Genomic DNA, 26,091 nt, shown 5'->3' with positions numbered 1-26,091 from the left:
GAGAGTAGAGATTTTGTCTTGGCCTCAGGCTGGCTGTCACAGAATGTCCGATAAATTCATCTCTGCTTATTGGAATTTACTGCCCCAGCCTCAACCTTCTCTCCCCTCCTTAGGGAAACTGACAAAATGGTCTCTCCAGAGCCAGCAAGATTTTGCTATTTTATTCATTTGAGTTTGGAGCTACTGTAGATGATCTGTGAACAACCCAACTTGGAACATTCTGTCTATTCAAGACCTTTGAGGTGAAATGTCAGAGATAATTACTTGTCTCCACCTGTCAGAGCTCCATGCCATGAATGGCTTCTTTGAAGGATACCTGAGCTGATGAAACTAGGTTTATGTTTATTTTTTACTTTGTGTCAGTCCAGTTGCTGAGAAGGTGTGGTCAACACTAAAGACCCTGCTTTGGGGAGTCCAAGTCTTTCTCAGGCATGTGTCCTGAGTGCCCTTATATGTCTGCTGCTAAACACTGGCTTTCATAGCCTCCCCAGCCTGAGCAGAGACCTGCAAATGAGTGAAGCAAAGGTAGCCTTCATGACTGACAGGTCGCAGGGCTGGAATTCCGGAGGAGGGAAGTCAGACAGGGCAGCCAAGTTTGGGGTGAGCATTAGCCCCAGAAGCCTGGGCGCCAGACAAAGGCAGGCCCCTGGCAGGAGCCAGCTCTGCCCTGTGTGCTCAGCCCCGGGCTGCATTTAACAGCCCTTTGAAGTAAATGGGGGTCACAGTATAAACACCAAGATGTTTATTCTAAGAGCCTCCTGTCTGATTTCCTCAGCAAACCACCCTTGCCCTTGAACTCCAGCCCTATGGGTAGAGAAAATAATCAGGGTTTTGAACTTACAAATGGACTTGGAAACCTCGGTATGAGGAGACCTCTAACCCACTCTGAAGGAAGACATAACCCAGACTTTCCTCGAAGAGACCAAAGCCAACTCCTAATTCATGGCTCCCCGTGCCCAATGGCAGAATGCGAGGAGGGAACCAGAAACAGGGCATCAAGACCTTCCTTGATGCTCTGCAGAAGTTACCTAAGGAGTCCCACTTTCTGAAGCACGCAAGAAAATTAGATGCGTCCATAAAATCAGACCCTCAGAGGAAGGGGACCCAGTCTAAAGAAATAAGATTGTGGGCAACATAGTCTTAATGTTAAAAGGTAATGATAACTGCACTGATGAGGCATTTATTCAAACTAAGAATGCACACAACCTTGGCTTTATGAAATTTCCCAATTTGGAAAGGAAAATTACGGGTTGGGGACATTGACAAGAACCCTTGAGGAACCCAAAGAAGCTTGGTTTTGTTTCTTTGATCTTCGCCATTGATGCCCCAAGACTAAGAGAATATTTTTATACTTGTTCCTAAGAATGCAGCTTAGTAGTTCCCTATATACTTCAGGGACCCTCACCATCCTTCCTCAGTCCCTAAAACCCTTCTGCTTTTCATTAGATCACCAGTATTTATCAGGCCCCTGCTAGGTACCCACCACTGTGGATTTTAGAGTGTGTAACCCCATCCCTGCTCTCAAGGGGGTCTCACTCACTTTGGAGAAATAAGAGCAATAGCCCCAAAGCATTTTGAGACTGATGCAATTCAGTCTATAGTTTAGTACTGTTAACACTTGAGTATATTGGGGATTCACCCCTCCTCCCCACCCCAAAAATGAGCAATCTGTGAACTAGGGAAAGCACCACAGGTGAAGTGGAAATGAAGGAGTTCGGCTCTGGGCTAGCCTTCCCCCATCACCACGTGGCTAGCCAGGTCTCTGGTCTGGAATAGAATTATATATAGTGTGGTGCTAAGGGTAGGGACTCCAGAGTTATGCTCTTTGGGTCCAAATCCTTGTTATCCAACCATGTTTTGTTTGGATAATTTTCTGATCTGTTCTGTGACTCAGTCATCCCAACTATAAAAGGGAGATAAAAATAATACCTACCTCAGAGTGATTGGGAAGGTAAAATAAATTAATCCATGTAAAGTTCTTAAAATGGAGCCTCAAGTGGCCAAGGAATATCAACTGTGGTGTTAACTTCGAGCCCTATTATGTTTTCGGGGCCATGCCAACTGTCATCAAGTCTAGGTACTCTTTTCTTTAAAATGCTTCTCTTTTCCTTTATTTTCCCTCATACCTTTACTACCCCAATAAGGATGGAGGAAGAGCTGGGCTGAAAACTTTTGGTATGCTCCCTGGGGGTACCAATGTGTAGTTCCCTAACCTTAGAACATCACCCTCTGCCAAATGAGGAGGCTGGGATAGAGACACTTCGAGGAGTTTTTGTATTTTGGTCCTAACCCATGCTCCCAGCTCTAAGAGTCTCTGAATTGACAATCCATTAACAATAACTGCCAATCTCATTGGGTGTTCACTATGTACCAGACACTTTTCTAGACACTATATATATATTAACTCATTTAATATTCATAATGACCCTGAAGTTAGTATTACCATTATCTCATCTTTCAGAGAAGTAAAGTAGAGCACAGAGAGGTTTAGTAACTTGCCAGTGGTCACATATCAGTAAGTGGGAGAGCCAGGATTTGAACCCAAGCAGTCCAGTTCCAGAGCTTGTCCTGTATATTCTCGGTCACACTTCCCTTCACGGGGATAACCTTGTCTTGGAAGCAATAGCTTCTCCCTCTACTCCCAACTGACTCCTCTATTCTTTGATGATAAGATTCTGTCCTCATTCCTAATCTTAGCACAGGTCCATGCCTCCCCCTTCCTCTGCATCTGCCCAAATCCACCCATCCTTCAAGGCCAGATCACCTCCTTGAAACAGCCCTTTTCCAGCCCTAGTCCACATGAGCCCCCATTATACTGTTGCCTGCGTCCTACCCACTCTCTCCCACTTGGCTTCCCCAGCATTGTCAGGAGGTACCAACTCTCAACAAACAAAGAAAACCCTTGTTGCTGCTCATGGAGCAGCACTGAACATAGAGCTGTGAACAGCCTGGCTGCAGCTACTCTGGAAAATGACTCTCTCTCTCTTTAGGTGCTCCTCCCTTCCCCATCCTCCAGAGTGAACTTTTCAAATACTGTGTGGCCAGTGCCTTAAGTCAGGCCATCATCATGCATATACTCTTCCAATATAGTGAAAACCTACCCAACTGCTTATATGAGATTCACTAAACAAAAGAATAGATAGAAACTTAATTTTAATTTTAATGTAAGTGGATGATGGCTGCCAGGGACTAGCCTTTCCATCCTCCTTCTCTTCTTTGACTTCCACATCGAGAACGGAGCCTGGAGCAAGTCCTTGTACAAACATGCTGGAAGGAAAAATGAAAGCAGGGAAGAAGGCCCAAGAGTAGGGAGAGAAGAGAAAAAGGAAAGGATAAGGAAGGGGGGGGGAGGGGAAGGGAAGGAAGGGAAGGGAAGGGGAAGGGAGAAAGAAATACTTAGGAATGGAGAGAAAAAAAGATTTAAATGAAGAATTTGAAACAAAAGAGGGAAAGAGGGAATCAGAGTAGAAGAAAAGGAAGAAATGAAAGAAATGAAGAGTGTGAAATGAAAGACAATAGGGAGAAAGGAAATTGGGGAAGAAGGATGCATGGAAGGGGGAATTTAGAATGAAGGTCACATTGAAGGAGGCAGGAGGGACAGAATGGAGCTGCCAGGTCCCCCATGGGCCAGGTAGATACATCACATCACCAACCACCTCTGAGACAGGCCATTCACTTTACTGAGGAAGATGAGCTAAGAATGTTTAAAATGCTTGTGAACAACCATGCCATCCATTCCCCAAGAGACAAGGAAAAGTGAAAGGTGGGCACAGTCCCAAGCTTGAAGGTAGCCAATGAAGGGGGTTTAGGAGGAGATGGGCCTGCCCAAAGCCTCCCAATCACCTTTACTACGGAATGATCAGAGAAGACACCTCAGTGGGATTCTAAACTGTCTCCTCGTTCTTGAAGAAGAGGTGGCTGATCCTTTATAGACTCACTGCTAATTCAGAGAGCTATCATTAGTCCATTAGCTTTTCTGCAGAGCATCCTGAGGGTCCCAAGCCATGAGTGAGAACAGGTGGGCCAATGGATGGTCTAGTCAGCCAATAGACAGCTGAGCACCTCCAGTGCAGCCCTCCCCACTGTGGCATTGGGTTATTAGAATGTCTTAAGTCTTTCAGTGGGCTTACCTGGCACTTTATATTAGGCCTTGGGAGTCAGGCATACAAGTGAAGAATCATTCCTACCACTGAAGACCAGCAGACTGCAGTGAGTCAGCACTCCAAATAGTGCTGCACAAAAATTCCATTAGTTCTCTACTGTCCAAGGCATAACCAAAGTTTATCAGGTCCTAACCTACACTCTGGTTTAATTTCCCACCTCTCCCTTCTGCCACTTCCTACCCCTACCCCAAGTTTTCTTTTCTTCTTTATCTGTCTTCATTCTTCAAGAGAATTCCACTTCCTCACTGAAGCCTTTCCTGTCTCCTCCAGCTAGTAATACCCCTCTCTTTCCTCGGCAGTCTTATAGCCCTTTTGCATATACTGGTCTGCATATCCTGTTACTTTTCCTCCCATTACTTTTCCATAGGCACAATCTAATGTTATACTCTCAAGGGCAAGAACCACATCCTGTATTCCTGGATACTCCTAAATACTAAGCCAATGCCTGTGCATGCTAGGTATTCAACAAATGTTTGGGAAATCATTTTTCCATTATACATATGGTTTTGCCTTACAGACCTCAACTCCAAGTTCTCAGCATCCCACTTTTGTATACCTTGTAGGTTTATAAGGGAGAGACTAAGAAGAAGAGATAGAAAAAATAAACAGTTTGGGGATGCCCCTTGAAAATCAGACCACATTCGAGAATCTAATGTCTTGTGCTATGGTGGATGAAGAGGGGACTAAATATAATTCTCACAACCAACACTAAGACTTATCTGCTTTCTTTTATGGTTTCCTCTTTTATTAAAGGACCTTGTGGATTATTTAAGAGTTCACTCACATAGTGCTGTTTATGCTACATCCATGAGCCCCCCAGTAGCTGAGCAAATCATCAGATCAATGAAATTTATCATGGGACTGGATGGTACCACGCAAGGTAAGAGGGTCTGCAGGGGGGACAACTCCCATAAATCCTTTCTTAGACTTCTCTCTACCTTCCTTCTGCCTCATCAATCTGCCCCCTTCTCAGATACACACCTTTGTCTTAATATAACCCAATTTGTAAGTCAATTTGTACAAACCCAATTTGTACATGATATATGATCATACATAGTACAAAAATGTACTAAAACTGCTGCCAACACACACACAAAGAAATGTTTTTTTTAAAAGCAAAGAAAACTTTCTAATTCACCTCTTAATGTGATCAGCAAATCTGGATAATTTTGTGTAATCAGTTGTGTTAAAATGAAGCAAACAGTTGTATGTGTTTGCCTGTGCTTGCTTGGGACCATCACTTGTGTTTCCCTGGGAACAAAGTAGGGGTTGGGGAGGGATTGGCCACCACTGCCCATTTGAGGATATGTGGACAAAACACACACATTAACTTTCCATTTCCATTTTTTTTTTTACATTGGTGCGCTACTTTGCTCAACCCAAATGAGCTTAATCTTCTTTTTGAAAAATTATTTCAGCAAAGCCTTTTGGAACTAGCCTCCTATCTTTTAGATATAGTTTATAGGGCTTCTACTACATATCACAGTGGGGATACAATGATTAATAAGGCAGTTCTTGCCTCCAGGCAATCTCGTGAGTGCATTTATGGAAGTAGTAAATTCTCCCAGCCCCAGGACTGGTCACTGGGCCATGGAATCCATGTGTTCCACCCCACCTCCCAACTAGTGGGAAGCCCTCCACTGTTTACTGCCATCTTCCAAGCCTACTATTTCAGTAGAAGCATGGGGAGATCCATTTCCCAATTTTATTAAAGCAGCAGAATACTTTACTCACATACAAATTTTACCCAGAAGTCTACTATATAAGACAGATTAGAACAGGGCTGGGCTGGTTGAAGTAGTGTGTACCCCTACCTCCGTATTGACAGCCCCTCAGGTCTTTCTCCTGAGTCCTAGTGCCCCCCAGGACACTGGTTTGAAAACCCCTGAGACAGACCTTTCCTTTTCACTAAAGCAGGAAAATGGCTTGCAGAGTGATTTTTTCCCTCCATGTAAAATGCAGTAATTTGATGGTTCCCCAAAGTCTCTTCCAACCTTGTCTTTGGAGTTTTATGATTCTGTCCCTTGTTGAATAGTCTGTGTGAAAAGGAAATAAAAATCCAATCTAGGAAGGCCATGTGGTACAATGGTTAAGGGCAGAAACTGAAAGTAAACTGGAATCCTGTTTACTAGCTCTGTGACCATAGGCAAGTGATTTAACTTGTCTGTTCAACTCTGGGCAAGTGACTTCTCGGTGCTTCGGTTCATCCAGCTATAAAATGAGGAAAATAATGTTGATGAGCTCATGCTTTTGTGAGAATTAGGTAAATTAAGATACATAAAATACTTAAAATTATGTCTGAAAACAATTATTTAGTAAGCATCATATAATTGCTTGCTACCGTTATTTGCTACTATTATTGAGGTATTTAGTTCTCGGATGAGAAGTATTTGGACCACAACTCCGGGATGCTGTAGGAAAGAGTCTTATAATGGAAGTGAGGTAAGACTAGTGTCCTCCAAGGCCCTGGATTAGTCAAGATAAGCAAAGTTATGCCACCATAACAAATAAACCCTGAAACTCTCTATGGCTTAACAGAACCAAGTTTTATTTCTTGCTCACACCAAGTCTAATACAAATCAGATAACTCTCTACACAGCTATCCTCCATAGGAGCAGTGATTCAGGCTACTTTAGACTCCATGATCCCCGTAGCAGAGAACAGGGGAACATCAGCCTTAAAGTGACACTTACCACCTTGCTTATAATCCTTTGGCCAAAACTAGGCATATGACCACACCCAGATTTGTGGGAGAAGGAGTTGGTAAATTAAAGGATATGGATATGGATAAGCAAATATCTTTCAATCTTTTAAAACTGAAGCTAGAAATAGAGCTGTATCTGTGCCCACATGAATTGTCTGGTTGTATGAAAAAGACTGGTCTTGAACCACTGGCTTATCACAAAGCCATTATTGATCTTCTTGAAATTCACTCATTTCTTTTTTTTTTAAGATTTTATTTATTTATTTGAGAGAGAGAGCACGAGCAGCAGGAGGGGCAGAGGGAGAAGCAGATGCCCCCACTGAGCAAGGAGCCCGACTCAGGGCTTGATCCCATAACCCTGGGACCATGACCAGACTGAAGGCAGGCACTTAACTGACTGAGCCACCCAGGCACCCCAAACTTCATGCATTTCTTTTTTTTATTATCATGTTCAGTTAGCCACTATCATTAGTTTTTGATGTAGTGTTCAGTGATTCATTAGTTGCATATAATACCCAGTGCTCATCACAACATGTGTCCTCCTTAATGCCCATCACCTGGCTACCCCATCCCCCTAACCCCCTCCCCTCTGAAACTCTCAGTTTGTTTCCCAGAGTCCAGAGTCTCTCATGGTTTGTCTCCCTCTCTGATTTCTTCCCATTCAGTTTTCCCTCCCTTCCCCTATGGTCCTCCATGCTATTCCTTATGTTCTACATATGAGTGAAACCATATAATTATCTTTCTCTGGTTGACTTATTTCACTTAGCATAATCCCCTCCAGTTCTATCCATGTCGAAGCAAATGGTGGGTATTCATCCTTTCTGATGGCTGAGTAATATTCCATTGTATATATAAACCACGTCTTTATTCATTCATCTGTTAAAGGGCATCTTGGCTCTTTCCACAGTTTGGCTATTGTGGACATTGCTGCTATGAACATTGGGGTGCATTACCCCTTCTTTTCACTACATCTGTATCTTTGGGGTAAATACCTAGTAGTACAATTGCTGGGTCATAGGGTAGCTCTATTTTTAACATCTTGAGGAACCTCCATACTGTTTTCCAAAGTACCAGCTTGCATTCCCACCAACAGTGTAAGAGGGTTCCCCTTTCTCCACAGCCTTGCCAACACTTGTTGTTTCCTGTCTTGTTAATTTCTGCCATTCTAACTGGTGTAAGGTGGTATCTCATTGTGCCTCATGCATTTCTTAATGGAAAACAATTATTTGCGATTTAAGCTAAAATGCAAGTTATATGAATTGTCCTACAGTGACCAGAATTATCCTTTGGTCTTATTTTAAAGATGAATAACTACAAAAGTTACCTGAAAATTAGCCTATGTCTCAATAAGGATCACTAATTTCTTAAGCCCTTTAGTGTATATGCTATCAGAAGCAGTTGATTTACATGTAGGCAACCTGACAATCTTTCCCTTCCCTCCTCTGGATTGATTTCCTGCTTCATCACAGACAGAACTCACTCCGCTTATCTGATCACAGCTGAAGATCTGCAGAAAAGTCACATTGAAAGATATGATCATTTATCCTTTGATAGTCATCTATCATCAATTTTTCTTCCTTTGAGGTGGGAGGTATCTCCCTTGGTTCTCTCTATAAGGCCTTATAATTAAAGAATTATTTGCTTATTATTTTTTTACCTCCCAGTTGAAGTTTCTCACTTTACTCCTCTTGCCACCTTAATAGGGAAAAGAAAAAAATAAAGAACAGAGAAGGCAATGTGTGAAGTCTGTTTTCTTAGAGCCAAGATGGGAGAACCCAGGGGGAAAAATAGGACAATTTCTTTTCAAATGGGTGAACAAAGGAAAGTAGTAGAAAAGAAAACTGACAGAATCATCCACCAAGTTTCAGATGGTTCTGTCTAACACATCTTTTGACTAATTCAAAAACACCAGTGAATGTTCATGTTGGCCTCATTTATAACAATGCCTGCTTTAAATAAAATGAATAGGACAGGTTGAGAATATTGCATTAACTCACCCCTCTCTGCTGAGATATATGGACTCTTGGGGTAAAGTTGCCCGGAGCTCAAAGGGATGCACTATGTCATTCCAGGGCTGCCTTACAGGGTCTGAGAAAGAGAGCATGGCTCCAAGCCTTCATCTTTGGCCCACTCCACTGCAACTGTGGTTGGAGTCTTTCAAGGCTTTGTTTTGGGTTGAGTTTGGGGAGCAGTTGGCCAGATCTGTCCCTTGATGAATATCTTCACTTTAATCTGCAATGCAAAGCCATAGGCTTCAAAGAAAGGCAAGCTACAGGAATAAGGTCAGTGTTCCTTTGAAGCCAAGGTTCAAAGATGAAATAGCAGTCTCAGTGAAATGACAACGTTTATGCACAAATAGCCACCTTCACTCTGCAGCCAGGCTGCTCGTGGAGTTCATGCACACAGGCTGAGGAGCTGTGGGCCATGCGTGCATTCCATGTGCTTCAAGGCCCTTTCAATCTCCTGGCCTGTCACATCGTGCAGCACAATGAGCCCAAGGTGGAGATTTGGTTTCTCCATCCTCATGGTTGTTGGGTGGTCCATAAGCCAAATCAGTGCTGTAAGCCCCTTAAGGGCAAGAAATGTGTCTTGAATTAATCTGGTGTTCCTCTGAGTGCCAAACCCAGTGCTCGGCTTAATAAATACATCATGATTCAACTTCCATCTCACTGGCCTACTCAATTTCAGGTCAGTGTTTCTGCTAAACAAGTTCAAGGGGATGTTTATCTCAGAGGACTGGAGGTCAGGAATGCGTTCCACACCCATGTGGCAGCTGAAGGGATCACTTAGTATTGGGGACCCTCTGTAACTGACATCACTTTTGAAGAGGCTCAGGAATATTGCAGAACAGCCTTGGCAGAAACAGCCTTGGCAGAAACAGCCACAGGAGGCTGAGCCCCAAACCATAACAACTCCCCTAAGGAAAGCACCGGCAACAGGTGTCTTATTATTATTTATTTAAATCTTGGATGCATGTTTTTCAATGAATCCTTCAATATTCTTTTTGAACTGCCAGTTTTGGCCTTCCTTCCCCACCCTCCCTTTCTGCACTCTGGGGAGAAAATAGAGGATATATCTCATGGAGGATTAAGGGTGTATGCTCTGCAGCCAGGTGGCATGGGGCCCGGTCCCCAACGGCCCTCACTCCATGACAGGCAAGCTGCTTACCCTCGCTTAGCCTCCATCCCTTAATTTTAATTGGGCTTGTCCATAGGAGTAAATGACGTGGTACAGATAACGGACTTAGTGCAACATTTGATAAATAGGAAATACTCAAAAGAAGAAGAAGAATGTAGCAGGAGGGGAAGAATGAAGGGGGGGAAATCGGAGGGGGAGAAGAACCATGAGAGATGATGGACTCTGAAAAACAAACTGAGGGTTCTAGAGGGGAGGGGGATGGGAGGATGGGTTAGCCTGGTGATGGGTATTGAGGAGGGCACGTTCTGCATGGAGCACTGGGTGTTATGCACAAACAATGAATCATGGAACACTATATCTAAAACTAATGATGAAATGTATGGGGATTAACATAACAATAAAAAAATGGAAAAATAAATAAATAAATAAATACGCAATAGTTAAAAAAAAAGAGCTAACAGTTACTATTATTACTATTATTTTAATTCATCTGCTTTCTGCCCTTCTCCAGACTGTCAATTTTACTCATCCTAGAACTCTGCCTTTCTCTCAGACCTCCACCTGCTCCATCAGCAAATCCCAAAGCACGTCCTTTGCCATATGTCCAGAATCTGGTCCCTTCTTGCCAGCCCCGCCTCGACCTCTGTCAGCTCCCACCTGGATTACTGGAGTAGCCTCCTAGATATTCTCTCCACTTCTGCTCTTATCTTTTGTAAGACTTGTTTTCCATATAGAAGCCAAAGTAATCTTTTTTTAAAAAATGTAACTCAGAATACCCCCCATGCTGAACTTTTCACTGCTCCCCATCTTACTGAGTGTGAAGTTCAGACTGTGGCCTTCAAGGCTTCTCATGATAAGGTCTTCCATTTTCCCACCATCTTTTCCTCACTTGGTCCACTCCAAGCAGCTGGCCTCCTTGCTCTTCCTAGAATGCAGGGAATGACTTCTGCAGGGACACTGTGCCCTTGACAGCCTCTCTAGACCAGCATCTCTGACCAATACTTGTGTGTCCCTATCCCTCACCTCCCTAACATCTTTGCTTAACATCAGCCTATTAGGGAAGTGACCTTATCCTAAACTACGCTCCCTCCTTGTCTCTCTGATTCTCCTTACCTCACTCTTGTCTTCATGGCATTTGTGAGCACCTGACAAATGACATAGGCATCGCCTTGTTTTTCGTTTTGGCTCCCTAGAATGTAAACTCCAGGTGAACAAGCATTTTGTCTGTTTTATTTGTTACACTGAGGACAGTGCCAGGCAATTCATTACAGGTTCTCAACAAATGTTTGTGGAAAAACAGAATCCTCTCTTTCCCTCTTAGCTCAACAAATAAATGACCCTTGTCTCCTTCACATCTCTGTGCTTGATTCTCTCCCTTCCCACCTGCTACAGCCACTGCCCCTTTTCTGAGTGATGAACTGTTCACTTCCTTCATCCCAAAAAGCTTTCCCTTACCGCTTCTTCCTCTTCAGCCAGCCAGCGAGTTGCATCTCTTCCATGGCTGCAAATCTTCCTGATACGGGGGCCTTTGCTGCCTGCTTCCCCCTCCTCCTCCCCACTCAGTGTTCAGCAACTTGAGCTTGTCCTCAGCCCATTTCCATTGCCTCTGCCCCCTGGAAGGTTACTGCTGTATACCCATGCCACTGGCCCTTCTCCAGCCAGATTTGACTGACATCTCCACCTCTTCCTCTCTTCCAAGTCTTCTCTTAGTTGTGGAGATGCTCTTCTTTTCTGGTTCTTTTTTTTTTTTTTTCTATCTGTTCTTCCTCCTGGTTTCTGTGAGGTATGTGCCCCTGTCTACATTTGCCAGAATTCCATCCTCTGTTCTCTTTAGATTTCCCTCTGTACAAGCACACGCCCCCCCCCCACACACACACAGCCCTTATCCTTTCCCTTATGTAGAGACATGAGTCTCAGATTTGAACCTGTATCAGGATCACCATGGGGGATGGTAAGAACAGATTGCTGACAGCTTCTGGCTCAGAAATGCTTTTTGCATGTCTTATAAGCTCCCAGGCGATGCTGATGCTGCTGCCCCAGGGACCAGACTTTGAGAATCACAGCTGTATGATGATCTGTAGTCAGTTCAGTTTCTCCTTCCCATCAGGTTGTCCCATCACTCCATGAGACATGAAGTGATGATTGGGAACACGTGGGCAAATTTTTCAGACATCAGTGGCATTGTAATTAGCATATAGATGTAAGAGCAAAACTAAATATAGACATAGGGCAAGAATCCCAAGAAAGAGGCTGACTATGAGCAAACTCAATGCTGAGATGGCCAATATTAAGTATTCAGAGATTCTGCTCCATCCTTTGGAGGAAAAGATGGCCCAGAACAGATACATTATCAGCATCTGTATTACAGCCAATGCATAATTGGGACTTAGCACTTTTATTTTTAATTCAATTTGGAAAATATGTATCGGAGACCTACTAGGTGTCAGGCACTGTGCTTACCACTGGTGATAGGAACATGATGGTCTCCATTCATAAGAAATCCACAACCCACTAGGGCCTGATAGCCAAGAGCTCTGCACCCTCACAAAATACCTGTGCTCACAACCGCCTCTCCCTTCAACCTGCCCTTCTGTATAACTTTTTGAAGTACAGAAAGTCATTAGGAGTTCATGATCACAGTACTGATTATATTATTTGATTTGATAGCAGACATCTGACACAGACTGCCATTTCTCTAATAACCTGTGTCTCTTGCTTGGAATGGACCAAGTATAATAATTACTTCAGTTCTTTAGGGCATCTTCAATTGGTGAACTCCATTCAGTGAGAAAGGAGATCCCCAATGGGCAACTGCTAAGTTTAAATTAAATTATGAAGAAGGAAGTTTAATAAGTTAAAATAAATTACAACAAAGTCTTTCACATTCATAACTTGAGAGAAATGGCTTTTCCTATCACTCTGTGGGGTCTGCTTGACTTTGCACTATAATTATCAGCTTCCCATTGCTACTTATTTTCCTGCTGTGATTGTTAACAATTTTGATGACATGGTGTTGAAATGACATTGGCACTTTTCTAAGAAAAGTTGGTCTGCTCAACCTGATACATCTATTGAATATCAGATACTAAGATTTTGTCATACTTTCAATTTCACATCAGGATGAATACCGACTATGCATTTTATCAAACATTTGCCTCCTTGCCAGCATGCAATTTACAGACCCATTTATTTGAATATCTAAGTTTAATCTGGACATGTAATATTTTTTTTTACTTTTATTTTTTTATTGTTATGTTAATCCCCATACATTACATCATTAGTTTTAGATGTAGTGTTCCATGATTGATTGTTTGTGCATAACACCCAGTGCTCCATGCAGAACGTGCCCTCCTCAATACCCATCACCAGGCTAACCCATCCTCCCACCCCCCTCCCCTCTAGAACCCTCAGTTTGTTTTTCAGAGTCCATCATCTGTCATGGTTCGTCTCCCCCTCCGATTGCCCCCCCTTCATTCTTCCCCTCCTGCTATCTTCTTCTTCTTTTTTTTTTTCTTAACATATATTGCATTATTTGTTTCAGAGGTACAGATCTGAGATTCAACGGTCTTGCACAATTCACAGAGCTTACCAGAGCACATACCCTCCCCAGTGTCTATCACCCAGTCACCCCATCCCTCCCACCCCAACCCCCACTCCAGCAACCCTCAGTTTCTTTCCTGAGATTAAGAATTCCTCATATCAGTGAGGTCATATGATACATGTCTTTCTCTGTTTGACTTATTTCGCTCAGCATAATACCCTCCAGTTCCATCCATGTTGTTGCAAATGGCAACATCTCATTCCTTTTGATGGCTCCATAATATTCCATTGTATATATATACCACTTCTTCTTTATCCATTCATCTGTCGATAGACATCTTGGCTCCTTCCACAGTTTGGCTATTGTGGACATTGCTACTATAAACATCGGGGTGCACGTACCCTTTTGGATCCCTACTTTTGTATCTTTGGGGTAAATACCCAGTAGTGCAATTGCTGGGTCATATGGTAGCTCTATTTTCAACTTTTGGAGGAACCTCCATACTGTTTTCCAGAGTGGCTGCACCAGCTTGCATTCCCACCAACAGTGTAGGAGGGTTCCCCTTTTTCCGCATCCCTGCCAACATCTGTCATTTCCCAACTTGTTGATTTTAGCCATTCTGACTGGTGTGAGGTGGTATCTCATTGAGGTTTTGATTTGGATTTCCCTGATGCCAAGCAATATTGAGCTCTTTTTCATGTGTCTGTGGCCATTTGGATGTCTTCTTTGGAAAAATGTCTGTTCATGTCTTCTGCCCATTTCTTGATTGGATTCTTTGTTCTCTGGATGTTGAGTTTGATAAGTTCTTTATAGATTTTGGATACTAGCCCTTCATCTGATATGTCATTTGCAAATATCTTCTCCCATTCTGTCGGTTGTCTTTTGGTTTTGTTGACTGTTTCCTTTGCTTTGCAAAAGCTTTTTATCTTGATGAAGTCCCAATAGTTCATTTTTACCCTTGCTTCCCTTGCCTTTGGCAATGTTTCTAGGAAGAAGTTGCTGTGGCTGAGGTCGAAAAGGTTGCTGCCTGTGTTCTCCTTTAGGATTTTGATGGACTCCTGTCTCACATTTAGGTCTTTCAACCATTTGGAGTCTATTTTTGTGTGTGGTGTAAGGAAATGGTCCAGTTTCATTCTTCTGCATGTGGCTGTCCAATTTTCCCAACACCATTTGTTGAAGAGACTGTCTTTTTCCCATTGGACATTCTTTCCTGCTTTGTCAAAGATTAGTTGGCCATAGAGTTGAGGGTTCATTTCTGAGCTCTCTATTCTGTTCCATTGATCTATGTGTCTGTTTTTGTGCCAGTACCATACTGTCTTGATGATGACAGCTTTGTAATAGAGCTGGAAGTCCGGAATTGTGATGCCACCAGCTTTGCTTTTCTTTTTCAACATTCCTCTGGCTATTCGGGGTCTTTTCTGGTTCCATACAAATTTTAGGATTATTTGTTCCATTTCTTTGAAAAAAGGTGATGGTATTTTGATGGGGATTGCATTGAATGTGTAGATTGCTCTAGGTAGCACTGACATCTTCACAATATTTGTTCTTCCAATCCATGAGCATGGAACGTTTTTCCATTTCTTTGTGTCTTCCTCAATTTCTTTCATGAGTATTTTATAATTTTCTGAGTACAGATCCTTTGCCTCTTTGGTTAGATTTATGCCTAGGTATCTTATGGTTTTGGGTGCAATTGTAAAGGGGATCAACTCCTTAATTTCTCTTTCTTCTATCTTGTTGTTGGTGTATAGGAATGCTAGGGACTTCTGTGCACTGATTTTATATCCTGCCACTTGACTGAATTCCTGTATGAGTTCTAGCAGTTTTGGGGTGGAGTCTTTTGGGTTTTCCACATAAAGTATCATATCATCTGCAAAGAGTGAGAGTTTGACTTCTTCTTTGCCAATTTGGATGCCTTTTATTTCTTTTTGTTGTCTGATTGCTGTGGCTAGGACTTCTAATACTATGTTGAATAGCAGTGGTGATAGTGGACATCCCTGCCACATTCCTGACCTTAGGAGGAAAGCTCTCAGTTTTTCCCCATTGAGAATGATATTCGCTGTAGGTTTTTCATAGATGGCTTTTATGATATTGAGGTATGTACCCTCTATGCCTATACTCTGAAGAGTTTTGATCAAGAAAGGATGCTGTACTTTGTCAAATGCTTTTTCTGCATCTATTGAGAGGATCATATGGTTCTTGTTCTTTCTTTTGTTAATGTATTGTATCACGTTGATTGATTTGTGGATGTTGAACCAACCTTGCAGCCCAGGGATAAATCCGACTTGGTCGTGGTGAATAATCCTTTTAATGTACTGTTGGATCCTATTGGCTAGTATTTTGGAGAGAATTTTTGCATCCATGTTCATCAGGGATATTGGGCTGTAGTTCTCCTTTTTGATGGGGTCTTTGTCTGGTTTTGGGATCAAGGTAATGCTGGCCTCATAAAATGAGTTTGGAAGTTTTCCTTCCATTTCTATTTTTTGGAACAGTTTCAGAAGAATAGGTATTAATTCTTCTTGAAATGTTTGGTAGAATTCCCCTGGGAAGCCATCTGGCCCTGGGCTTTTGTTTGTTGGGAGATTTTTGATGACTGCTTCAATTTCCTTAGTGGTTATAGGTCTGTTCAAGTTTTCTATTTCTTCCTGGTTCAGTTTTGGTAGTTGATACAACTCTAGGAATGCATCCATTTCTTCCAGGTTATCTAATTTGCTGGCATAGAGTTGCTCATAATATGTTCTTATAATTGTTTGTATTTCTTTGGTGTTGGTTGTGATCTCTCCTCTTTCATTCATGATTTTGTTGACTTGGGTCATTTCTCTTTTCTTTTTGATAAGTCTGGCCAGGGCTTTATCAATCTTGTTAATTCTTTCAAAGAACCAGCTCCTAGTTTCGTTGATCTGTTCTACTTTTCTTTTAGTTTCTATTTCATTGATTTCTGCTCTGATCTTTATTATTTCTCTTCTCCTGCTGGGTTTAGGCTTTATTTGCTGTTCTTTCTCCAGCTCCTTTAGGTGTAGGGTTAGGTTGTGTATTTGAGACCTTTCTTGTTTCTTGAGAAAGGCTTGTATTGCTATATACTTGCCTCTTAGGACTGCCTTTGCTGCATCCCAAAGATTTTGAATAGTTCTGTTTTCATTTTCATTGGTTTCCATGAACTTTTTTAATTCTTCTTTAATTTCCTGACTGACCCATTCATTCTTTAGTAGGATGCTCTTTAGCCTCCATGTATTTGAGTTCTTTCCGACTTTCCTCTTGTGATTGAGTTCTAGTTTCAAAGCATTGTGGTCTGAAAATAGGCAGGGAATGATCCCAATCTTTTGGTACTGGTTGAGACCTGATTTATGACCTAGGATGTGATCTATTCTGGAGAATGTTCCATGGGCACTAGAGAAGAAAGTGTATTCTGTTGCTTTGGGATGGAATGTTCTGAATATGTCTGTGAAGTCCATTTGGTCCAGTGTGTCATTTAAAGTCTTTATTTCCTTGTTGATCTTTTGCTTAGACGATCTGTCCATTTCAGTGAGGGGGGTGTTAAAGTCTCCCACTATTATTGTATTGTTGTTGATGTGTTTCTTTGCTTTTGTTATTAATTGCCTTATATAATTGGCTGCTCCCATGTTAGGGGCATAGATATTTACAATTGTTAGATCTTCTTGTTGGATAGACCCTTTAAGTAGGATATAGTGTCCTTCCTCATCTCTTATTACAGTCTTTGGTTTAAAATCTAATTGTTTGATATAAGGATTGCCACCCCAGCTTTCTTTTGGTGTCCATTAGCATAGTAAATGGTTTTCCACCCCCTCACTTTCAATCTGGGGGTGTCTTTGGGTCTAAAATGAGTCTCTTGCAGACAGCATATCGATGGGTCTTGTTTTTTAATCCAATCTGATAGCCTGTGTCTTTTGATTGGGGCATTTAGCCCATTTACATTCAGGGTAACTATTGGAAGATAGGAATTTAGTGCCATTGTATTGCCTGTAAGGTGACTGTCACTGTATATTGTCTGTGTTCCATTCTGGTCTATGTTGCTTTTAGGCTCTCTCTTTGCTTAGAGGACCCCTTTCAATATTTCTTGTGGGGATGGTTTTATGTTTGCAAATTCCTTTAGTTTTTGTTTGTCCTGGAAGCTTTTTATCTCTCCTTCTATTTTCAATGACAGCCTAGCTGGATATAGTATTCTTGGCTGCATATTTTTCTCATTTAGTGCTCTGAATATATCCTGCCAGTCCTTTCTGGCCTGCCAGGTCTCTGTGGATAGGTCTGTTGCCAATCTAATGTTTCTACCATTGTAGGTTACAGATCTCTTATCCCGAGCTGCTTTCAGGATTTTCTCTTTGTCTCTGAGACTCATAAGTTTTACTATTAGATGTCAGGGTGTTGACCTATTTTTATTGATTTTGAGGGGGGTTCTCTGTGCTTCCTGGATTTTGATGCCTGTTTCCTTCCCAAAATTAGGGAAGTTCTCTGCTATAATTTGCTCCAATATACCTTCTGCCCCTCTCTCTCTTTCTTCTTCTTCTGGGATCCCAATTATTCTAATGTTGTTTCATCTTATGGTATCGCTTATCTCTCGAATTCTGCCCTCGTGATCCAGTAGTTGTTTATCTCTCTTTTTCTCAGCTTCTTTATTTTCCATCATTTGGTCTTCTATTTCACTGATTCGCTCTTCTGCCTCATTTATCCTAGCAGTTAGCGTGCCCATATTTGATTGCACCTCATTAATAGCTTTTTTGATTTCTACTTGGTTAGATTTTAGTTCTTTTACTTCTCCAGAAAGGGTTTCTCTAATAACTTCCATGCTTTTTTCAAGCCCAGCTAGTATCTTTAAAGTGATGATTCTGAACTCTAGATCTGACATTGTACTAATGTCCATGTTGAGTAGGTCCCTGGCAGTCGGTACTACCTCTTGTTCTTTTTGTTGAGGTGATTTTTTCCATCTTGTCATTTTGTCCAGAGGACAATAGATTAATGAGAGAACAAAATGCTAACAGGGTAACAACGTCCCCAGAAAATATACTCTAAACAAATCAGAAAAGACCTGAAGCAGTGGGAAAAGAAAGGGAAAGAGAGAAAAAAGAAAAAGAAAAAAAGAAGGAAAAGAAAAAGATAAAGATAAAAACAAACAAAAACAGAACAAAACAAAACAAAACAAAAAAATAGAATGTGATCAAATATGATCAGGCTGGTATATAGATCAGTGCCACACACTAGATTTTGGGTGTATTTGGTCTGTTGGAAGAAAGTGCCTCCCAAAATTTTAAAGAAAGAAAAACTTATATATGTACAAAAATAAGGGTTGATATGATGAAGGGATGGAATATGACTGTAAAGATGGAAATTATAAAAAATTTTATAAAAGGCATTGATAAGAAGTTGTTTGAAAAAAGGAAGAAGAGGATTTAAAGGGAAAAAAAAAAGGGAGAGAATGTGATCAGGCAGGGGAGTAGAAAAAAAACATACAATAGAGCTTTAGGGTATACAGTGCCACACACTAGATTTTGGGTGTATTTGGTCTGTTGGAAGAAAGTGCCTCCCAAAATTTTAAAGAAAGAAAAACTTATATATGTACAAAAATAAGGGTTGATATGATGAAGGGATGGAATATGACTGTAAAGATGGAAATTATAAAAAATTTTATAAAAGGCATTGATAAGAAGTTGTTTGAAAAAAGGAAGAAGAGGATTTAAAGGGAAAAAAAAAAGGGAGAGAATGTGATCAGGCAGGGGAGTAGAAAAAAAACATACAATAGAGCTTTAGGGTATATTTTGATCTGTTAGAAGAAACTATCTCAAAATTTTAAAGAGAGAACAACTTATATATATATGCCAAAAATATGGGTAACTACTATGAAGGGATAGAATATGACTCTAAAAATGAAAAATAAAAATGAAAAATAAAAATGTTTTTTTTAAAAAAGGGATTGATAAGATGTTGGTTGAAAAAGGGAAAAAGAAAAATTAAAAAAAAAAAAGACAGTTAAAAAAAATTTACTTTGAAAGACTAAAGAATCATGGTAAAAAAAGCCATGAATTCTATGTGCAGTATTCCCCTAGCGCTGGAGTTCTGCCGTTCTCATTGATCGGTAAACTTGGTCTTGGCTGGCTGTTCTCGCTGATCTTCTGGGGGAGGGGCCTGTTGCCGTGGTTTCCAAAAGTCTTTGCCGGAGGCGGAATTGCCCCGCCCTTGCCCGGTCTGGGCTAAGTAATCTGCTTGGGTTTGCTCTCGGGAGCTTTTGTTCCCTGCAAGCTTTCCGTACAGCTTTGGAGGCAGAGAGTGAAAATGGCGGCCTCCCAATCTCTGCCTCGGAGGAGCCGAGAACTCGGGCCCCACTCCTCAGTGAGCCCCCAGAGAAAAGCCGCCAGTCACTCCCATCTCCCCGGTCTCCCGCCACACTCCGTGCTCACCCGGCCTGTGACCGCGCGTTTCTATCTCTGGCACCCGACCCCGTGTGGAGTCTCCAAACCCAGCAGATTCCTGCGGTGCGCTCCCGCACCTCTCCTCCCGGGGGAGGAAGGTGAGTCTCTCCAGATCTGCCACTTGTTGGGTCCCTGCTGGAGGAGCAGGGGCCCAACTGTGCCATGGATCACGGTTTATGGCAACCCCGAGCTGAGAGCCCGCGCCTGGGCTCTGTCTCTGCACCCGGCTTCCCCGCTCCGATACCTGGGAGCTCTGCCGCACTCAGGCACCCCCAGTCTTCCTGTGACCCCAAGGGTCCTGAGACCACACTGTCCCATGAGGGTTCCACCCCCCGCTTAGCCACCAGAGTGACGTCCCTCAGCGGAGCAGACTTCTAAAAGTTCCGATTTTGTGCTCCGCGGCTCTATCACTTGCCAGAAGCGGCTGATGGAGGCCCCTCCCCCGCCATCTATCCTCCTGAATATTGCCTCGGATTCACTTCTCCGCACGTCCTACCTTCCAGAAAGTGGTCACTTTTCTGTTCAGAGAGTTGTTGCTCTTCTTTTCTTTGATCTCCTGTTGAGTTCGTAGGTGTTCAGAATGGTTTGATCCCTATCCAGCTGAATTCCTGAGACCAGACGAAATCCAGGTCTCCTACTCCTCCGCCATCTTGCTCCCCATGTAATATTTTTAATTTCTTGTGTAACATCAATTTTTTTAGATATAAAACTTAACCAGAGACAGGAATAGTTTTGGAACAATTCTACTATATTTAACAGCTCAGTACTTACATTTGAATGACTCCACTAGCTAACTCATTTCTTATTTCACCAAAATGGCTTTAGGAAAAATCATCATATCTGTGATTTAACCATCCTTCTCCCTGCTGTTACTTCAATGCTAGGCTGTTGGGATGAACACCGACTTTTTTTTTTATCACAAAACCTCTTTTTTGCTCTCATATGCATGGAAATATTCGATGTTTGTAATTGAGTGGCCAGGAGTATCCCTAGAAATGAAAACAGTAGTGAGAATGTACTTGCAAGAGACAATAAATACAGAATTCCAATTCCTAATGTATAATATCCAATTTCAGTAGCCTAAACCTTCATCACTATTAATAAAATCTCCCAGGCTTATACAATAAAGTTATGAAAAATGAAATTCCCTATTTTTCATCAAAGTCACACTTCTCCCTCTTTGCCCTTTAACAGGGAGTTTCTGAGTAGCAGGGGGGCACATGTCTGGATATTATATCAGTAGAGGAAAAACTAAAGGTAAAATTAAGATGAAATAATGAATTGTGTTCTTCCTGGAAATAAGGCAGTTCACTACATAGGATCCTCAAAGCTATGGGAATTTGACAGGATGGAACAATAGGGTGCTTTATCTTATTAATTTGATGTTTTCTGAAGGTAGTATGCAGAGATTATTGCTACAAGAGGACAACACAAATAGCCACAGTATTACTAGGATCCTTCTTCAGTTGTCTTAGATATTACCGATCAAACTTAGATATTATCCAGATAATTGCCTCAATTCTCCACTTTCAATATGAAAAAAAGGCTTAACAAGCCTAACAGAGACAGGAAAATTTGGTTTTGGTGAACTTGAGCAATAAGGCTAAGGGAGGATGCGGAAACTGAGTCTGCAAATGAAAGCTAAGTACCCCCGGCCGTTGTGCCAATACAAGGAATTCTTCCTCAAGGTGGCTTCCTTTGCCCATTGGCAACTCAAAACCATGATGGGCCCAGGATCTGAGGAGGAAGTATTAAATAGACACACTCCCCAACAGAGGGCCTCCTCACACTAAATCTTTCTGAGATTTTATTTCCTGCTTGACTTGGGAAGTATTCAAAACATTCCATCTGTGGAGAAGTCCTACCTGGGCCCCAAAACTCTGTTTGCACATCCCATGCTGCCTTTGGCAGGGTTGGGGAATGAAGGCTCTCAGCTAATGGAATTGCTCTCCTTTTTCCCTCTGAGTATCAGCCTCTGGGATGGAGAGGCTCTCCATTCCTGAAATGAGGAGGTGATGTCTTTTAAATCTACATTTGGTTATATTACAGTGTCACTATTCTATGGTGACATTGCCTATTCTAAAATTAAAACTGAGTATTCTGTCCCTTCATTGCAAAATCCCTGGTTCTAGTCACTGAGAATATCTGAGGGGCTAAAGATGACTGGTTTCTGTGCAAAAAGGAGAAATTAATGAAAAGGGGGCATATATTGTTCGTTGAACAAGTTTAGATCACGTTTAAAATCACCAGATAAGTAAAAAATTGGCACCGATAAAATTTTTCTTAGCCTCACAGACAAAGAGAGAATCTATCTTCAAATTGAAAGAAAACAATTGGGACTTTCTCTGATTCCCCAGAGGCTTACAACCTTTCCTCATTTTGATCCCTTGACTACCACATAAGACCTTCCTTGCTCCTGACCCCAGACACAAATACCTTGTGCTTTCTGCCACTCCTCTCATCTTTCAGAACAGGCTCAGAACCAAAATCAGGGCCCAGATGAAATTTGCACTCAGGACATCTTGGAATGGGAGTTCATGCTGGAATGACCCTTCTAACTCCTGCCACCAACCCTAACCACGCTTTCTAAAATATCACCCTCTTCTTTGTGGGTTACTCTCTCTACTCCCCTGTTCTGCACCATTTTTCTTCATAGTACTTATCAGCACCTGGTACTTCCTTGGTTATTGTCTGTCTCCCTCAGGAGAATACAAATGCCGTGAGGACAGGGATACTGTCCCCAACCCCAAGCAATAAATGTTGACAGAATGAATGACCCCGTTCAATGTAATCTTTGGCCATATCCCACCAACTATTCACCAGGCATTGGTACCTCCCTTATGTATGCTTATGATATCTCCGCTATCTAGAATGCCTTCGTCTCTCCCCACAACCCATTTATACCTATTTTTTTAAGATTGTATTTATTTATTTGAGAGAGAGAGAGCAAGCATGAGTGGGGAGAGGGACAGGCGGAGAAGGGAAAATGGAGAAAGAGAGAGAGAGAGTGCCAAGCAGACTCCCTGCTAAGCGTGGAGCCCAATGCGGGGCTGGATCCCAGGACCCTGAGATCATGACAGGAGCCCAAGTCAGATGCTTAACTGACTGAGCCACCCAGGTGCCCCACACTTATATCCAGTCTTTATCTCCTAACCCCTATTTGACCTTCTAAGCCCTATCTCAATGACTGCATTCAGAAAATATTGCTTCCCACCTCCATCTCCTGCAGTGTTTCCCTCCTGTGTTAGCCACACACCTCCAACCCAGGCTTCCAAATAGTTAGCATTTGGTTAATTAATTGTGTCTTAAGTATCAAATATGTAAATGAATGAATACTCAGTGACTAGATTTGGGACTAAACAGATTTCCAGGACAAGGCTTAGAACCTAATCACCACCTATAAACAATTATGGTTTCTTTAGAGATCACTCATAGAATTATTTTGGTTCAAATACTGGAATTAGAATCCCTTCCTCGATAGATACATGTGTGGGCCAAAATCTAGGGTTCCTTTTCTATTCTTTTGATAAGTGAATGGTTTTATATTATCACATATATTAAGGCTCTGTCTAGACACCACCTAATACAGAGGTGAGTAAGCTGGGTAATTCAAGCCAATGCTACCCAAATAGCAGAAACAAAAATGGAGTTTTTCCTTTAATTATCCGAGCAGTTAGCTGAATCCCTTACTTAACGTTTCCTATGGAGACATCCAAAGCTCAAAAGTGCATGTGACTTTTTTATACACAGTAATCAGCAAGGACTGGCCACCAGCTAATCCTCTCTGTCCAAGGCAAAGTACATATCTAAAATAGGGGAGAATAGGTTGATTCTTAGGCATCCAAAATGGCATTTTCCACTGAGTATGCTGGAGTTGGGGGGGGGGGGAGGACGCTCCTTCTCTCCCCTCCTCCATCTTAATGATGATTTGCACTTAGGATCTTTTTCAATCAAGAAACTTCATGTTTTCATGACATTACTTGGTGACTAGTAATGAGAGGTTGAGAAACTAAAATTCTTGCACAAAAATTACAGTTTCCCTTTATACCATTTAGCCAATGAAAAGTAGAAGGGCATTAGGATTTTGAACCCTTGAAAGTGTTCATGGTATACACAGTCTTATAAGGCTGGTATTAGTTAAGGTAATTTGTTGCTGTAACAGACAAACTCCAATATATTAGTGACTTAACACAATAAAAAATTTATTTTTTTGGTCATACAAAGTCCAAAATGGGTGTTCCTGTTGCACAGGTAGTTCTTTTCCAGGACTCCAACCTCTTTCCATCTTGTAGCTTCTCCAGCTTCAACATATGGCTTCCAAGCTTGCCACTGAAGGGGTAGGGAGCAGAGGGGATGGTGTATGCAATGTTTTCATGGGCTGTAACTGGAAAGGCACATTTCATTTCTGCCCACATTCTATTGGCCATAACTCAGCCACATGACCTTGCCTGACCACAAAGGAGCCAGGGAAATGAAATAACTGTCTGCCTAGAAGGAAATGGGTTCAGTGAATAGCTAGCCAGGCTTTGCCACAGTACTTAACCTCAGTCCAGGACATTCTTTCCCAGACTTTTGATGGATGTATACTGTAGGAAGACATTGTATATTTTAGACAGTTTCCCAATCTTTCCCTATTGACTGAGTAAATAAACTCTTGACCTGGAATGGAATAAAAGTAGCTAAGACAAAAAGAAAAACAAAGTCCAAAGGACTGAAGATGAATCTCTCTTCCTTTTATAGAGACTCTCAGGGCTCCTAGTCTGGATTTTACTACAACCATTCCTGCTTCTTTTGCACAGAACCTAGTCCCAGGCCACAGCAGGTATTAAGATCATTATCATTACTTTGTTGCTAGAATCCCCAGTACTGTACACTTTTTGGAGGTAGAAAATGGACCCTGGGCATAATGCTTCCCCAGAAGACATTAAAATGGGACAGCTCTGGAAGTCAGGCCAAAACAGGGAAGAATGTATATTTTGGAAATAGTAACATACTCTCAGACAAGTAGGACTTTTTTTTGGAGGGGGAAATATGATGGGACAAAACATAGAACATTGCAATTTAAAACATGCAATTTATAAACAGGCACATTTAGGCTAGTTATCTGAAATGGAGGGGTTCATTTTGAACCACCCCAAACCTCACACTCAGCCACCATTATGGTCTTTGGGGATCATGGACTTAAAGGAAGCTAAGAAACTTGGAGAAGGACTGAACCTTTGATGTTCATCACACCAGCACCCAGAAGGTGACTAGTCAAGGTGACTTATCACTCTATACCAGATAAAGAAGTAAAACTAGAATTCATGTCAAGATTGAGTTCGTGTGAAGATGTGATCCTGCCCCACATCGCTTGAAGCATTTCATCTACTTTGAGAAGCACTGTTTGTTTCTGTTATATCTACGTGGGCAAGCTCACTCCAGGTTGTTCGTGCTGTCCCATATTTGAGATTTGCAAAACAAATTTTTTGAAGGCTTAACCTGTTTTTTTATTTAGTTATTAAGAGAAAGAGTGGAATACAATGGCAAGGTCTTTCAAGGAACTTCATTAATTTATGAATCTCCATCATTTTCCTTTTTTTTTTCACCCTCGGGAGAGAAAACCTAAGGATAAAAGAAAAAAAGAGTGAGACTTAAAATATAATGCACTCGAACTGGAAAATACGAGCATGCCTCATCTTTAAATCATTTTGTATGGATTATTTCATTCATCCTGGTCATTTGTGAACTTTTATCATGAGATTGGCAGGTGAGGTGTTGACCCTGCTTCTAACCCGACATGGACTTGGAGAAAGTGGCACCAGTGCCTTCCAGCTGTGACCTTGGACCTTTGCTCTGGGTCCTGGAACAGGGCACGCATATTTTTACACTTGAGTTTGATAGGTTTAAAAATGGGAGTGACTAACTGAGAAGATTTAGCGCTGGGGGGGGGGGGGGGCAGAACGGGAGGAATACGCTGGGTGACAGCAATTTGCTCTCCAGTCGAATTTTCTCACTTTCTTACTGTTTATATCTGACATGAGATACAGTCACAAACTTCCCTTGGAAGCTGTTGCTTTTCTTCAGTGCTGTGTGGGAGCTGCAGACTATCCCAATCCGTCCACATCACCAAGCTTTTCTGGGACTGTC

The 26,091-nt window shown here is 41.8% G+C and overlaps 1 protein-coding gene across 2 annotated transcripts in view; it reads left to right on the top strand.

The window, feature by feature from the left end:
• The window catches only part of SPTLC3 (serine palmitoyltransferase long chain base subunit 3), a 156,617-nt gene that overhangs the window by 107,400 nt on the left and 23,126 nt on the right, over positions 1–26,091 (top strand). For both annotated transcript variants that reach the window (XM_078056932.1, XM_036107222.2), the window contains exon 9: positions 4,917–5,043. In XM_078056932.1, coding sequence (XP_077913058.1) covers positions 4,917–5,043 — 127 coding nt within the window. The remainder of the gene's footprint in view (positions 1–4,916; positions 5,044–26,091) is intronic.

The sequence above is a fragment of the Halichoerus grypus genome, chromosome 10 (assembly GCF_964656455.1).
Source record: "Halichoerus grypus chromosome 10, mHalGry1.hap1.1, whole genome shotgun sequence".
NCBI lineage: Eukaryota > Metazoa > Chordata > Mammalia > Carnivora > Phocidae > Halichoerus > Halichoerus grypus.
Note: the sequence above shows the minus strand (reverse complement) of the source record. Positions and strands in the feature narration are given on the sequence as shown.